The 16,284-nt window shown below is 45.7% G+C and overlaps 1 protein-coding gene across 4 annotated transcripts in view; it reads right to left on the reverse strand.

Annotated features, from left to right (window-relative positions):
- CNOT10 (CCR4-NOT transcription complex subunit 10) overlaps positions 1 to 16,284 on the reverse strand; it is a 517,759-nt gene that overhangs the window by 329,468 nt on the left and 172,007 nt on the right. For all 4 annotated transcript variants that reach the window (XM_078663928.1, XM_078663926.1, XM_078663927.1 and 1 more), the window contains one exon: positions 10,928 to 11,076. In XM_078663928.1, coding sequence (XP_078520054.1) covers positions 10,928 to 11,076 — 149 coding nt within the window. The remainder of the gene's footprint in view (positions 1 to 10,927; positions 11,077 to 16,284) is intronic.

Here is a 16,284-nt window from a genome sequence, read left to right on the forward strand (position 1 = left end):
CTCTGAAAATGGGTTAAGTTCCCTGGGGATACATGAACGTTTCCTCTTTATTTGCACCGTTTAATTTGACAGACAAACAACGCTTGCTTTCAATGCGTGATGCTTCCTTTTCTATGCTACATATTGAAAGGTTGGAATCTTTACCTTTTTCTGTGGCAGAAGCCACTGCTGCTACGTGGCTTATCCACGGTTTAATAACACTGCCTTTTGCTTTATATAAGTTTTCAAATTGTATGAATTATGTGCCAATAGGTCGTTTTGAACCCTTAGGTAGCGGTTTTCTTCATGAGGTCTGGTCACTCCCATACACATACAGATGTTTCAAGGATGAACAAGAAGTTTATCTAACAGGGGATGAGTGTACTGAGACGCCGGATCATTCTTTAATGTGCAGACACATACAGTTACACGGTTCATGTAACAAGGACCGACCGAATATGGCTTGCGTTTTACAGGGCACGCCAGTTCCTGCTATCATCCCCACGTTTAAATTGTTAGAGAATGGTAGTTATTTAATGCTCAATAATGAAAACTGTTGTGGTTTAATTAAAGGTATAGCTTTCATAGTAACAGTTAGTGAGCGAGTTATTTGCTGCAGAAATGTTCTTTATCCTCCCACACGTGAACATAGGGAGTCTTCCATTTGGCCACAGATACCGACCTTGGGAGCAGAATTCAGCGGCATGGCTAGAATAAGAGCTCTATTGTCCCAGAAAGAGGTGGCCTTGAGCTCGGCCCGTGAAACTTTCGTGCTTCACATTGCTAACACCCGTACGGAGGTTCAGGCTCTTTTAAACACTGATTTGCCTTTGCATTTCGGAGCCATGGTCCGTTCTATCTTTAACGCATCCTCCACAACGGGCCTAGCGCATTTTTTTAAAGTTGTTAGCGGTGGTCTCGTGACTTCCTTTGAGAAGATTTTTGGAGTCATCCCTGCCTTCTTCCATTCTATTTTTTCATCCTTATTTGGAGGGTTCCCGTTTTTACTTGCATTAGCGGCTGGCGCATTGGTGGTTTTCTGCCTTTTTAAATATGGATGCCCTTCCTGTGCAAGACCACGCTCAGCTGCTACTGACGCGGTTTCGCAACCGCATGCTTGATTATTATGGCACACTGCCGTTGGCGACTCTAAGCACGGCGTTTGGATTATCTTTTCGGTTCTCCTATTTCACCTGTGTCCAGCCTGTATTTCGCTGCCTGACCTGTGATTTCCTTTGGGCCATTGATTTGTGTCTCTGCGGACCAATATCTTCTGACGTCGATTTTGATCAACTGATGAGTCCTATCATTGCTCACGAGTTGGTTTGTTCTGACGAAAGGATTATGGCCTTGGCGGTGGCACATGGACTAATGGGTACCTGGGATGTGTTGTCGGCAGCGCAAAATTTCTTGGAACAAAGTTTTCTTGAAAACCCACCGAGATGTCCTCTGATGGTTATAGAGGATCCGGTGCTGGAAGATCACGTATGTTCCTTTCATCTTTTAAATTGGATGGCTGAACTGTTTTCGGATGAGGACAGTGACTTCCTCCTGGAGGCTGTTGCGGCTTACTTTTCATATACAGTCTTATCATAGACACTGCCTCAAATGGACATGCTGATTGATAGCATTTCCTTGATTTTATTGACTTTTGGTCAAGACATTTTATTTTTGCTTGCCTATTGGCTTGAGCCACATTATACTTGTGGGCTATTTTTTAGCATTAGTTTTTATAATTGAATTTTTATTCATGCTCGTTTATAATTGGATTCTGCTCTCATGTGATGGCACTTCTGTTATCTTATTTAGTCCGTTCTCGGATCATGGGGGGGTGTTGTATAGCTCCTATATATCCTTATATCGTGTTAAGTTAGCATAGGTACATTTGAGATTTAAACGCCATTTTTCCTTTCTTGCAACTTCTGCACACGACCCTTAATTGTTGACTTAGCTTTCAACCTAGTGGTTTGCCGTGGTGTATGTGAGAATAATATGTTATTGCTCTGATATCAGTTTTGTTTAATAAACCATGTCTGCACGGAGAGTGCTGAAGTTTCAGGAGCAACACGATATGGAATTGTTATGAGGTCTGATCTCCACGCCTTCATAGTCATAACACAAGTGCAGCCTTTGCCAACTTGGGCTTGAGGCGGGATTGATATTGCTTTGCAGGAGAATAGTTAACACACTTGATGCGGTGCACATGCAGAGAGAGCTGGTGTATGCTGATGTGATTCCTTCATGCTAGGACACTAAGGTATGGGCCCGCCCTAAAACAACCCAAAGAGACCTTCTTAGCTAATAATATAATATATGTGTTAGGGAGGGTGAGATATAAGTGTTGTTAACTCTTATTCATTACAGCATGTTAACATGCTGTCACCATTCGCTTTTTATGTCTTAGTAACTATGCTGATAATTTTGATACTGATAATAAGTATACTTGTATTATCTAAGATACTGCGCCTGAGAAGACGGCATTAGTAAATAAACATTTCAAATGCACATGTGTCTTCTTTACTCCAAGTTCTGGTTTGTAATGATAATATAACAAAAGAGTGTTCATGAGTCCCACGTACCCTGAGGTACTGTAAGTTCATGTTCTGGTTTGTCTAAACATTGGGAGTTTGATATGTCCAATGAGACACTGTAGCTAGCTCGGTAAGGGGTGAGTTGGTTGCTAAGGTAAGTTTTGGGACACCCTAATTTGCCGAGGTTCCACTCCTCTGTGCACAGTTCTGTGTGAGTACAGAAACCCTGCAACAGTGTATTTGTTCCGACTGTCTGCTTAAGATGTCTGCTATCTGGTTTTGGACTCCTGGTAGGTGTTCGGCTAACAGATAGATGTTTTGAGGAATGGCCCATCTCCAGATTTCTTGTGCTAGTCTGGATAGTTGGAGAGAGTGCGTCCCCCCCTGTTTTTGAATATAATACATTGCTGTCATGTTGTCTGTTCTGATCAGGACTGCTTTGTTGGCAACATGTATTTGGAAGGCTTTCAATGCTAGAAACACTGCTAGTAGTTCTAGATGATTGATGTGCAGTCTTTTTTCCCGCACACTCCACCTTCCTTGTACTGTGTATTTCTCCATATGTGCTCCCCATCCTGTGAGCGATGCGTCCGCTGTTATTGTCACCTGTGGAATTGGTTCTATGAACGACCGCCCCTTGGCAATGTTTGTTGTGTTCCACCACTTCAGAGAGCGGTGTGTGCGGTCGTCTACCAACACCAGATCTGTAATCTGTCCTTGAGCCTGATTCCACTGTGTCTCTAAGCATTCTTGTAGCGGACGCATTTGTAGTTTGGCATATGGTATTAGCAGGATGACATCATCCCTAATAGCTGCATGAACACTCTTGCTGGTAGTGAGTGTTGTGGCTGGAATCTTTGAATGATTGTAAGCATAGTTTGGATTCTGACTGGATTGGGGTATACTTTGGCTTTTTCTGTGTCTATAGTAGCCCCCAGATATTGTTGAACCCTGCTTGGTTGTAGGTGTGACTTTGTGTAGTTCACTGTGAACCCTAGCTGGTGTAGTAGCTGAATTGTCTTTTGTGTGTTTTGAAGACATTCCTCTTGTGACTTGGCTTTTATTAGCCAGTCGTCCAAGTATGGGAAGACATGAATTTGTTGTCTTCTTAGGTGAGCTGCCACTACTGCCGTGCATTTTGTGAACACCCTTGGTGCCGTTGTGACACCAAACGGAAGGACTTTGAACCGATAATGTTGTCCTTCTACCACAAACCTGAGGTATTTCCTGTGGGCTTTGTGAATCGGGATATGAAAGTAAGCGTCTTTTAGATCCAGTGTAGAAAGAAAGTCCCCTTTCTTCAGTAAAGGAAGTACTTGTTGGATCGTGACCATGTGGAAATGTTCCGAATTTATGTATGCGTTGAGAGGTCTCAGGTCCAGTATTGGCCTTAGAGACCCGTCCTTTTTGGGAATTAGGAAGTATAGGGAGTATACTCCTGTTCCTTGTTGGTGCTGTGGAACCTTCTCTATGGCATGCTTTTCTAGTAGGGATAGTACTTCTTGTTTTAACAGTGTCAGGTGATCTTGTTTCATTGGACGCTGTTTGGGGGGGATGTTTGGTGGGGTAGATGTGAGTTCCAGGCAATAACCATGTTGGATAATTTGTCTCACCCACCTGTCTGATGTGATGTTTTCCCAGACAGGTAGGAACTGTGATAGGCGTCCCCCGACCGGTGTTATATGGTCTGGGGGGAGCTGTATGAAGTCACTGCTTTGGGGTTGGAGAGTTGCGGTTGTTGTTGTTGTTGTTTCCGCGACCTCTACCTTTGTTGTTGTTACCTCTGTAACTACCTCTAGAATTACCTCTGGGTGATGTAGGTGTAAAAGAGGTTTGTTGCTGGCTTGTACCTGTATTTTTGGATCCTCCTCTATAGGTGGACCTACGAAAGGAACCTCTTTGTGTCGGCTGTTGCAATGCTCCCATTGATTTAGCCGTTTCCGTATCCTTTTTCATCTTTTCTAAGGCCTCATCTGTCCCTGTGCCGAAAAGTGTTTTCTCATCAAAAGGTTGGTTCAGTAATGATGTTTGTACCTCTTGTTTGAACCCTGAAACCCTGAGCCATGCATGTCTCCTTAACATGATGCTTGTGTTTATAGATCTTGCTGCAGTGTCTGCCGCGTCTAGGGCGCACTTGATTGAAGTGTTAGTAATTAACTTCCCTTCCTGTATGAGTTGATCTGCTCTCTTTTGATGTTCGTTAGGGAGATGTGTGATGAGCTTTTCTAACTCATCATAATGTGCTCTGTCATACCTTGCAAGTAGTACTTGTGTATTAGCTATGCGCCAGCTGTTTGCCGCTTGAGATGCTACCCTCTTACCAGAGGCATCTATTAGCTTAGACTCTTTGTCAGGAGGTGGAGCTTCTCCTGTAGATAAAGAGTTTGCTCTCTTACGAGCGTTTGTGACTACCAGTGAGTCTAGAGGAATTTGCCCTTTAATGAATATTGGGTCTTTTGGAGCTGCTCTATATTTCTTATCAATCCTTGGGTTCAGTACCCTAGCCCTCACCGGGTCTTTGAATATTTCTGATGTGTGAGTGAGAAGGCTCTTAAGCATTGGTAGTGTTCCTGATGTTCTTTGTGTAGTAGGTAGTGTTTCTAATAAGAAATCCTCTATTTGAGGTTTTGCATGTAGTTCTACCTTGTGGTATTTTGCTGCTCTATTAATGAGTTGCGCAAAACCAGTATTATCATCAGGAGGTGAAGGTTTTGAAGGATACAGTTCAGGGTCGTTATCGTTATCTGACCCTACATTGTACTCTTCCCATGGGTCTGCCTCCTCTGGGATTGTGTCTTCATCATCCCCAGGATGTTCTCCCTCCCCTGTGTCACTTTCTACATCTGTTGTAGGTGTAGATGGTCGTGTGGGAGGAATATTTGGCCTATTGTGAGGAAGAGGAGAAGAGGGTGTGTCTCTAGGTTTTGGAGAATGGGGAGGAGTTGTATTTGTCCCCATTGTTCTCTTCTTCGGGTGAGTCCTGTCGTCCGACTGTTCATTCTTCCTCTTTTTAGGTAGTTCTGTGACTACCTTGCCAGTTTGTGGATCAATAAACAGAGTCTTTTGTTTAGGATCTGTTTTATATTCCTGTGTCGGTACCGCAGTTTTCGGGTCCGAAAGGTGTTTTTTCTTCTGACTGTCCATTTGTGTTTTCGGCACCGAGATTTTATTCGGATCCGATGTCTTCGGTGTCGACGATGTCCCCGGTGTCGAGGATGTTTTCGACGTCGAAACGTGTTTCGGTGTCGACATGGACTGTTTTGACTTCGAGCTTTCTTTGACATGGTGCTTCGGTGTCGATGTGGGTCGTTTATCGGAACCACCATGATGGGAGACCGAGTGTTTCGGTTTCGTTGCCGGGCCCGAAGGCGGGGCGTCGGAAACTTTTTTCGGTTGTCTGACCGGGCTCGAGGGCGGGGTCGACACCGTGCGGGGTCTGTTCTTTGGTAAAGGGACGTCGTCACTCACGGTTTGTTGGACGTCGATTTCCTCGACGTCGGACTCGTCCGCTTCAGACCCCGCCTCGTCGGCCTCTTCTTCCTCCTCTTCTGGGTGCTGGTCCTCGAACAGCTCCGGGATTGCTTGTGACTGCATTCTCGATACCTCGTGTCTTCGGGCTCGACGGTTTCTAATCGTCGATTTTGAAGAAAATGCTGCACAGGCCTCACAGTCCCTGGATTCGTGTTCAGGGGACAAGCAGAGGTTGCACACTTCGTGCAGGTCCTTGTGTGGGAACTTAGCACCACACGTTGGACATTTTTTGAATGGAGTCCTTTCCATGGACTCCGGGCTGGACTACGTCGAGCTGGTCTTCTCGTAGTCGTCGTTCTTCGAAACGCGTCGAGATGGAATTGGAGTCGCGTTCGATAACAATACCGTCGAATTGGAAAGGGTTACGCGCCGAATATAACCTTTATTGAAGTCGGTCCGGAGCGCCTCGATCCTCATCCGAACCCGATGGCGGAAAAAAACAATCTAAGGATGGAGCCGATGCCCATGCGCACTAGCACCAAGAGGAGGAGTCATCTATGACGACAAAGACTTCTCCAGAAGAAAAACAAGTGCAATCATCCGAGCCCAACACCAGATGGCGATCTATTCATAAATGTACCATCTGCAGCCCATATGCCTCGAACCAATTGTTTCTTGAGGTATCTGTTGAGGCTTCTTAGGTCCAATATAGGTCTCCATTTTTTCTCCTTTTTTTGTATTAGGAAGAATCGGGAGTAGAATCCTTTCCTCCTCTCACCTCTGGGAACTCTTTCCACGGCCCTTTTCTGGAGCATTAGAGAGAGTTCTTTTTGAAGGAGATGCAGATTCTTGTGCTGCATAGGACGTGGGGGGTTCGGAGGAGGAGTCTTTACGAACTCCAAAGTATGACCGAACCGAACCAGCTGGAGAACCCAACGATCCGTCGTGATTTTTTGCCAATTGTGGAGAAAGTTCGATATTTTCCCTCCAACTGAGTAATGTGGAGAAAAAGTGGAGGCCTGTGGAAGAAAGAGGTCATTGCCTTCTGGCTGCGTCCTTTATTCCTCCTCCTCGCCCTCGAAAGGAAGGCTTGTTGTACGATGAGTGGCCTTGTTGCGGTCTCTGCTGGTATTGCGGCTTGTACTGCTGTGAGGAGCCATAGGAGGTTTTGTATCCCTGATAGCCACCTCTTGTCTGTTGTCCTCTGCCTCTGGAGCCTCGAAAGGAAGTATTTTTATACTGGAGGGTACCCAGGGCTTTCGCGGTCTCTGTATCTTTTTTGATACCCTGCAGCATCTCATCTATATGCTCCCCAAAGAGCAGTATTCCAACAGACGGCATGTCCAGTAATTGGTTTGTACCTCAGGCTGGAACGATGTGGCTTTAAGTCACCCCTGGTGCCTTAGGACTGCCGCCCCTGCCATCTGTCTAAATCCTGTAGAGGCTATATCCATCGCCACATCTATCATTTCCAAAGCAGATCGCTCGCCTTCAAGGAGTATCTTCTTTGCCTCTTCCTTTTGGTCCTCTGGTATTGCTCCTAAATATGGGGCAATATCCGCCCACATCTGGCGATTGTATCGTCCTAAGAGGGCCAGGGACTTTGCCGCCCGGATAGAAAGGGCCGACATGGACGAAAACTTTTTACCAATATTATCAAGTTTACGGCCTTCCTTATCCGGTGGCGCAGTCAACGCTGCCGACGGATTACTAGATTTAGGCTGTGCAGCCTGCGTAATAACTGAGTCCGGTTTCGTTTGGCCTATAAGGCATGCCGGAGCCATGGCTGGGGCCTTATATTTTTTGTCAAGCCTGGGTGGAACTGAAATCAGAGATGAGGGGTTTTTCATTATCTTCACCCCTTGATCCCAGATATACTCAATGATAGGGATGGATTGTACAATCTTCTTGAATGGCTCTTTGAAGTCATACAGGAAGCAATCCTGGGTTTGCGTGGTCATTTCAATTTTAAACCTTGCCGCAGCTCTTTCCACAATATTATGAAACCCCCCGATATCCTGTGGGGGTGAATCCGCCTGTGCCAGGTCAGGGGATGCCGGATCCTGAATGACATAGTTATTCCATTCATCGTCCTGAATTTCGCCTTCCTCCTGCTGTCCTTCCTCTTCTCCTACTAATTCCTCCTCTTCATCAGAAGAAGGTAGATGTGGTAAAGTTACCAGATCTTGACGAATGACCAGTGGAGGTGGTCTAGGTCGAGGAGGTATCACAGGTGTAGGCTGCTGAATCGGAGGAGGCAGAGTGGGCGGAAACAGTTATTTGTAGTCTGCTATGAGAAATTGCAGGTCCGTCACTATTGATGCTGGGAGGCACACCATAGGTTGTGAGGAAGGAGGCGGAGTAATTTGACATTCCTCCTGATATCGCCCTTCATCCTGACCCAGGTCTTCATAGTCTGAGCTTTCATGGACCTTAACATGGAGTTCTGACGGACTTGTCGCAGGTTGGAACATTGAACCATCATCAGAATCCTCTGTGTCCAGCAGATGGGTCTGTGGCAGTGGCTGGACCCTGCTAGGCGACGTCAATTCCGGCGTTAAAGTACTCGTTGTCAGCCTGTAGTGCGTCTAAGAGTACTTCAGCGTAAGAGACTCTGTAGTCGACGAGCCCGTCAACGGGGTGGTCGTCGACGGTGGAGTGTCAATGGCCTTTGCAGACGACTCAGTTGTCTTCATCGTCGACGATGTTGTCGACGGCAGCGTCGACGGGTCTCTCTTCGTCGACGGCAGTGTCGACGTTGGACCTGTCGTCGATGGCTTTGTCGATGATCTCGTCGACGTCGGCTTCGTCGACGGTTGCGTCGACGGCTTCGTCGACGCTGGTGTAGACGTCGATGACTTCTTCGACGCCAGTGTCGACGTTGTTGGCTTAGTCGATGGCTTCGTCGACGATGGAGCCGACGATGGAGCCGTCGACGGTGCCTTAGATGCCGTCGATGAAGAAATCGTCGACGCTGAAGTGACTCTCGTCGACGACGATGACTGTTTTCGTCGACGTGTTAGATGTCGTCGACGGAGGCGGCGGCAACGATTCTTTATTAGCAATGACTGACCCGTCGACGACGATGCCGTGGTAGAGGTCATGGCAGAGAAGGACGATGCCATCGACGTAGATAAAGTTGCTGTCAACGTAGTCACAGGCATGGCTGAAGTGACCAGCAAAGGCTTTTTGAAGGCGAAATCCTGAAGAGAACTTGTCCCTGCCATGGCCTGTTGACGAACCTCTGAAGACTTGGGCGTCTTCTTCTGAGGTGGCTCTGCAGACCGGCCTGGAGATGACGGTCTGGGCCTTTTGTAGGAGGAATGTGAGCTCCCAAAGGAACACTCGCTCTCTCCTGAAGAGACTGTCTGATCCTTCTCTTTAAGTCTCTTGAGCCATAAAAGCAGGCGCCCCTTGCTGTCCTTCAGGGTCTTGGCAGAGAAAGTGCGGCAGACTGTGCAATCCTTCGCAGAGTGGTCAGGATAGAGACAGTAAAGGCAGTCTTCATGCCTGTCATCCGCATGTAGTCTCAACTTGCTGCATGAAGCACAGGGTCTAAAGAGCCCTTTTTTAGGAGTGTCGGACATGGTGGACTGAAGTACTCCTCCACAAGAATAAGTTCTGTGAGAAAAATATGGAATAAATCCAGAAATACCAGAAAGCTGAGCAGAGCTCAGTGGATACTCCCTTAGCACGATGTGCGGTAGAAAATCTGAGGGACTAGGGCTCCTTCCAGGAAGGTTCTAGAGGGTGGGAGTAGCTGATTGGCTCCTGGCCAAACTTCGGTCCTTTTTACAAAAGAACTCAGATAGGTTACTAATGTGAGGCCTCTGGCCTATTAGTATGTATATGTCTATTTGACATTACTATTGTTATATACCGGGGACTCCCACCCCGACGACGGGGAATGATTCAGGCATGTGAATCTATGAAAGATACCCATAATACTGGATAAGGGATGCTTCCCTCGATGGCAGACACCTATTAGGCGATTATAACCACACACAGGGTCCCAAGGGAAATATATGTCACTTTTGGTGATGCAGAATTCATCGTGACCATGTCTGATAAGAACCGTAATTAAAAATGTGATGTACATACTGAGCGGTGACTATTGGAAGACTGCAATAATCCAAGCAAGGTTCTAAACACTGGCAACACCCATGACCACACCCGAAACTGCGGAAGCCAGAGTTGTGATTTTTCGAGTACACCCATCCCCTACATTTATCAGTCCACTCTTTACATGTCCATTTACAAACGTATGACCATCTGAATTCGCTTTTTCCTTCCATCTCCCATTTATCTAATTGCGTATGGGCCACGGTTTACCACTTTCTCACTTTCCTTAATCCCAGGGCACCCTGGACTCTCTAGAGAAGGGATGTTTGACATCTCTCACTCTTAGGTGCCAATTGTATGGGGGAACTACTGATTGTGTCCGAGAAAAGGCCTGGTGATCAGATATGGTGGACTACCAAACGAGAGAAAAGTAGAGCATCAACACACTCATTTGAAGGTCTAATGTTGGACTGAGATGACGATCCCACCAGCAAATGTTGTGTTATCTATTTTTCCTATGGGAGATCTTGTTGTTATCTCTGAAACCAATAAAATACGTTAAAAAAATGAGTGAACTGATATACACAACTTGCATGAATGATTCCAACCAGTGAGGCTTTATGATGTCCCATTAGTACTCTGTAATAGAGATTTCAGTTTATGAAGCAGTTTTCCAGCTGTACTTATTGCTATACATACATACATACAGTCAATCCATTTAGTTACATCATCTCTATTCCAAAGGCAACATACACACATGGGAAAAAAGCATGGGCACCTGGGAAACATACTACACAAAGTAAATTAGGGATGAAAGAACTGCATCTCCCTGAAGCATCAGACCCAAAGCACTATTTAGTGCAGATCTGCAATAACTGACTCACCTCGTTATGTTTCCCATTTTTAGTAATATTGCTTCCCTGCAAAATCATCTTCTCCAGAACCACAAGAAGATGCAAGGCTTTCTCAGTTTGATGAGTCAGCAGATACAGGTCCACCAAGAGGAAGCAGACAGCTTGCGCAAACTTCTCTTCTGAAAAACAAGGGAAATAAACTGAATATATGATGCAGAGCTAGATCTTGAACAAAAAAGAAAGATAAATCACAACACAATCCTGCATGCATCATTAACCATCACAATTACTTTTACTGTGGAATATATCTAAGACCTGTGTTTCGCTTTTGAGAAATGTCATTATTGTCCAAATACACGCACCTTCCAACCAGGTCCCAATCCTAGAGGTCATGTAACCAACTAGAAACTGATGTACCTTAAAACGGGAAAGAAAAAATGCCTTGACGCATTTACTAACTAATTAGTTACTGACCAGTAGGAGTAATTCCTGCAACATGGTGACCCTGGGTAGAGACGTGATGACTACTAAGTAGGTCTTTAATCTTAACTATTTGAGTTTAACCTGATGTATTAGCTTAAAAGGTTCATGCATTTGTTCTATGGGCGCTATGCTTAGATTCCACAAGGGAGTGGGCGGTAACCGTGGTGGTGCTATCCTCTTTGCTCCCACTAGGAATCTCTTCATGACTGGTGAAGTCAAGAAACCCCTCCCTATATGTCCCTTAGTGTATGCCACAATTGCTGCTACGTGGACCTTAAGTGACACATGTAGGAAGTTGACTTTTTATGTAGTGTACTAAAATGAGGTACACTATGTAGAAAGTCCTGACGACCCTTATTGGCTTACAGGGATTACATTAATAATCCCAAATGTTCTCTTTTGTCGAGTGTGGGTGAGCAGTTTAGGCTTATCAAAGGGTAGTGTTAAGCATTTGTTGTACACACAGAGTCAATAAGTGAGACACACCCCAGCAGAAAATCGAGACCAATTTAGAAAAAAAACATTTTTATATAATTTTAGACACCAAGCTGATCGGGTAAGTACTTTAGAAATCATTACATTTTTCAGAAGAAAATTACAGCTGTCAGATTTGAGGCATGAATAAACGAATGGAGGTAGTGTCATATTGATATGCTTTGCCTTCGCACTGTGTTAAGTTAGCATGAGCTTATTAGGAGTTTAAACGCCATTTTACCTTTCTGCTACTTCTGCACACGACACATATTGTTATTAGAGCTTTTAGCCCAGTAGAATATTTTGCTTCACACAAGAATATTATGTTTTGCTATTAGTATCAGCTTTGCTTGGTAAGCTATGTCTGTACTGTGAGTGCCGAGGCCTTCAAGGTTAGTTCAACACAGTGGTTGTTGTGAGGTTTGATCTTCGCACGTTCTAGACAGAACATACATGCAGCTGCGGCCAATTCTGGCTTTAGGCGCATTTAATATTGCACTACACAGAGCATACACACACACTTGATGAAGCTGCGCTTGCAGAGAGCTGGTGGAAGATGATGTGATCCCTTACCACTAGGATCAGAGGTATGGGGCCGCCCTGCTAAAACCCAAAGAGACCTTCTTAGATATAATATAATTTACTAGCAAGGGAGGGTGAGATTTAGGTGTCTTTTAGCCTTCTTCCCTCTAGCATTTTAACATGCTTTCTCCCTTTGTATTCTATGGACTACTAACTATGCTGATTACTTTGTGTCTTATAATATGTTTGCCTGTATTAGCTAAGATACTCCGCTTGAGAACATTGCATTAGAAAATAAACATTTCAAATGTGCACGTATCTTTATTTACTCCTTGTTCTGGATTGATATGGTTGTATAACGAAAGAGTGTTCATGTGTTCCACGTTACCTTGATTTTGGGTACTAAGGTGAGTTTGGCACACGCTAATTCACTGAGGTTCCAAGTCTCTATGCACAGTTCTGTGTAGGAGCAGAATCCCTGCGACAGTAGCACCTGGTTACCCGAAGGCATCCCAGCGCTGATAGTAACGCAGATACCGATACCGAACATATCAAGGGAAAAGGAGAGATTGCAATTGCTTATGGAAATTCAGGTAGTTTGATTGTGTACGAATATGGAGGGGGAGGTGGTTTAATGTCTTAGCGACATTGTATGAAAAAAGGCAACCTCTACTTCTCATCTGTTTTATTTTTGGGACTGTCACAAAATGCTTACTTTTGGATCTCAAAGTTCTATTGGGCCTGTAGGAATGAATCATCTGGGATCCTTCTCCAGAAATGGCTTTATGTACAATGCACATGGCCTTAAACTGGACTCTCTCCTGGATTGAGAGCCAGTGCAGGAGGCCAGAGCAGGTTTAGCTGAGAGACGTCTAGGGATATTCAAGAGCAGACGAGCTGCGGAGTTATGTACGGTCTGTAGTATTTTGGTCAGAGTAAGGAGCTCCTAAATAAAGAGCATTGGCATTATCAAGCTGTGACAAAATCAGTGCTTGAACTAGCAGCCTTCTGGGCATGAAAGGTAACAGGGGAGGAGCTTCCTAACCCTCCTCAAGAGACCATAGCAGCTGGCTGCTACTTTCCTTGAAATAAAGGTTACAGTCAAGCCAGACCCTTAAGCTCTTAATATATTTTTCGGGGCAGGGGGGTGGGCCCAGACAGTTAGGCCAAAATGTATCTACATTGGGAGGGGCGGAATTACCAAGGAGCATAAGCTCAGTCTTTGCCTCAGTAAGCTTCAGACATGAGCTGTCCATCCATCTGGAGACTTTTTCAAGGCAAGGAGGTATGCCCGGTCCAGAATTGTCACATTTATTGAGGGAAACGACCAACTGAGTGTCGCCGGCACAGGTGACAACCTGAACCCCAAATGGAGTAACTATTCCTGCCAAGGAGCTCATATAAATGTTAAATAAAGTGGGACTCATCGCCGATCCCTGAGGAACTCCACATGTAAGGGGCAGTTGTTTTGGAGAAATTTCATCATCGAAGTCTGAGAAGAATCTGTTTTCCAAGAAGCACTGCTGCCATTTCAGAGCTATTCCAGTCACTCCTACATCCCTGAGTGTACTAATCAATAGCGAGTGATTCACTGTGTCGAAGGCTGCGCTGAGGTCTAACAGAATAAGTGCTGCGCAGCCTCCGCCATCAATGGTTTTCCTAGTTTCCTCCACTACCGACAGAAGTGCGGTCTCCGTGCTCCGCTGTGATCTGAATCCTGTCTACGAGGGATGGAGCTGGTTGTTCTTTTCCAGGAATGCAGAGAGGGCTGAGTTCACATGCTTCTCAGCTATTTTACTTATACCCGGCAGCAGAGATATAGGTCAATAATTCACCCATTCTTCTGGGTCCAAACTAGTTTTTTTTTTAAAGAGCTTTGACCATCGCCTGTTTCCAAAGCGGGGGCACAGTTCCCATCAGAAGAGAAATGGTCTCAAAAATCTTTTTTAGAATGGTAGGGGGAGCTGGATCTATTGGAGAGCCAGATTTTAGGTGATTCAGAATTTTCTGCAAGGAGGTTCGGTCTAAGGGGGGGAATTCCTCCAACAGGTCCTGTTCCTTTACTGGGTCTATTGGTGGTACAGTCTATTGGTCTATTTCCTGAGGAAAGGACTTATAGATGTTTGTATCTTGGCAGAAAAAAATTCTGCTATCTGGTTGCACCGAAGTTGGGCATTATCTGAAATTAGGAGGGGGTGGGAGTCAGGAGTGTTTTTGCACTGTGGGAAAATGTCACGAGGGGAATTTGCAGCCGATACGATTCTATCTTGGTAATAGCAACCTTGAGCACATTTTATTTCAGCCTCAAACGCAGTATTGTTATTCTATGGGAGAAACATTCAATACATAAACACACTTACAGACTACTTACAGGAATGTTCTTCTGGACTTAAGGTAAGTAGGGGTCAAGAAAGCCCCAACTGTTTAAATGTACCTGCCCTTGGGCATCCAGGTGCAGAGGTGCTTTCAGTGGTGGTAGCATTGAACGCTAAACATTAAAGTCAATGGGGGGAAAAAAGTATGCAAGAGGGGGACTGAGGGATCAGTCCGGCAGAATGCAAAGGGAGGGAGAGTTTGGGCTAGGCTCTTCAGGGTCTCAGGACCACAGAGACACTGTTAGTTTACTTGAGCATGAGTTTGAGAGCTAGGGCGCAGATATGTTTTGTCTGGCTCTCATGGTTCTCTGTGTTCCTGCTGAAGAGGGAAGAGGGAAAAGAAATACAGCGGCGTGCAGCTGGCCTCTCTCTCAACGGGCAGGTACGTTTTGAAGGCAGTGGTGTTCTGACCGAACACAAACAAGCCTTGGTGCTTGGGAATTGGTGCTGGGCGGCTCCTGGGGGTCCTGGCATCTCCAAATTTGGCAGGGAGCTGGATTTGACCTCCTGGAGCACAAATACCTCTTGCTGAGGTGGGCCCGGGGGTCAACAGAACGCTGTACCCAGCAGCTGCAATTGGTGCTTGCTGTTGCAAGTAAGTGGCTTTTCCACTCCGAGGGAGATTCTACGGGGTCGAGGAAGTACTTGGCAGTCTTCCAAGGGTTCGGGCAAACTGTTCCCCTTCTGGACGAATCAATGTCGGCGATTGTCGGGAGAGCAGCAATCAGGCAGGGTTTTGTACAGAGGTAGATGCTGGTTACCAGTTCTTACGTCTTCTGCTCCTTTTTGTCCTTCTTCTTCTTCAGGTAGAAAAATCTCAGTTCCTTGTGTCAGGGGTCTACTAAATAACTTATTCAGGGGTGTTAAGGGGAGTCAAGGGTAGAAGCCACCGGGCTACTTACCCCCGTCATCACTACAGCCCCTGTATGACCACTTCCTGTGGGGTGAGGGCATAACCCTGTCCCAGAGATCCTAATTCCACCAAAAACAAGATGGCCGAACCCTTCTTTCATGGAGCACATCAGGTAGCCCACCTTAGGGGTGTGACTAGTCTGGAGGTGGGTGCAACACGCCTACTGCATAGCTAACTTCTGGTGCCAAATGGGCATCAGGGTAGGAGGTGGCATCTCCAAGGTCTGGGGAAGTCGGGGTTGCACTTCAAAGGTGACAGGGGCTTTCGAAGCCACTGGCCTCGATATGCTAAATTGCTAGCCATTCTACTGTAGGTGTGAATACCTTACTCCAGAGCAGGTATTGTTTCTGGCCCCAGAAAGTGCAGGCTTTCACCTGCAGGGGTTCAGAAACTTGTCTGTGGTGGCCGGCTGGTCATTACCAGTCATCCAGCATACTAGATACTGGTATGTTTTTCAGGGGGAACCTCTAAGGAGCCCTCTGGGTGCGTGTCATAATAAATCTGGTACTGGCAACAGTACAGATTTATTAGGACAAAGTGTTTGATATCAAACACCAAAGGTTTAAGTAAAGCTTTCATGCAGCCAGGGAACTCGTAATGACCAGTGCCCAGTACATATA

This window comes from Lissotriton helveticus, chromosome 10 (genome assembly GCF_964261635.1).
Source record: "Lissotriton helveticus chromosome 10, aLisHel1.1, whole genome shotgun sequence".
Taxonomy (NCBI): Eukaryota; Metazoa; Chordata; class Amphibia; order Caudata; family Salamandridae; genus Lissotriton; species Lissotriton helveticus.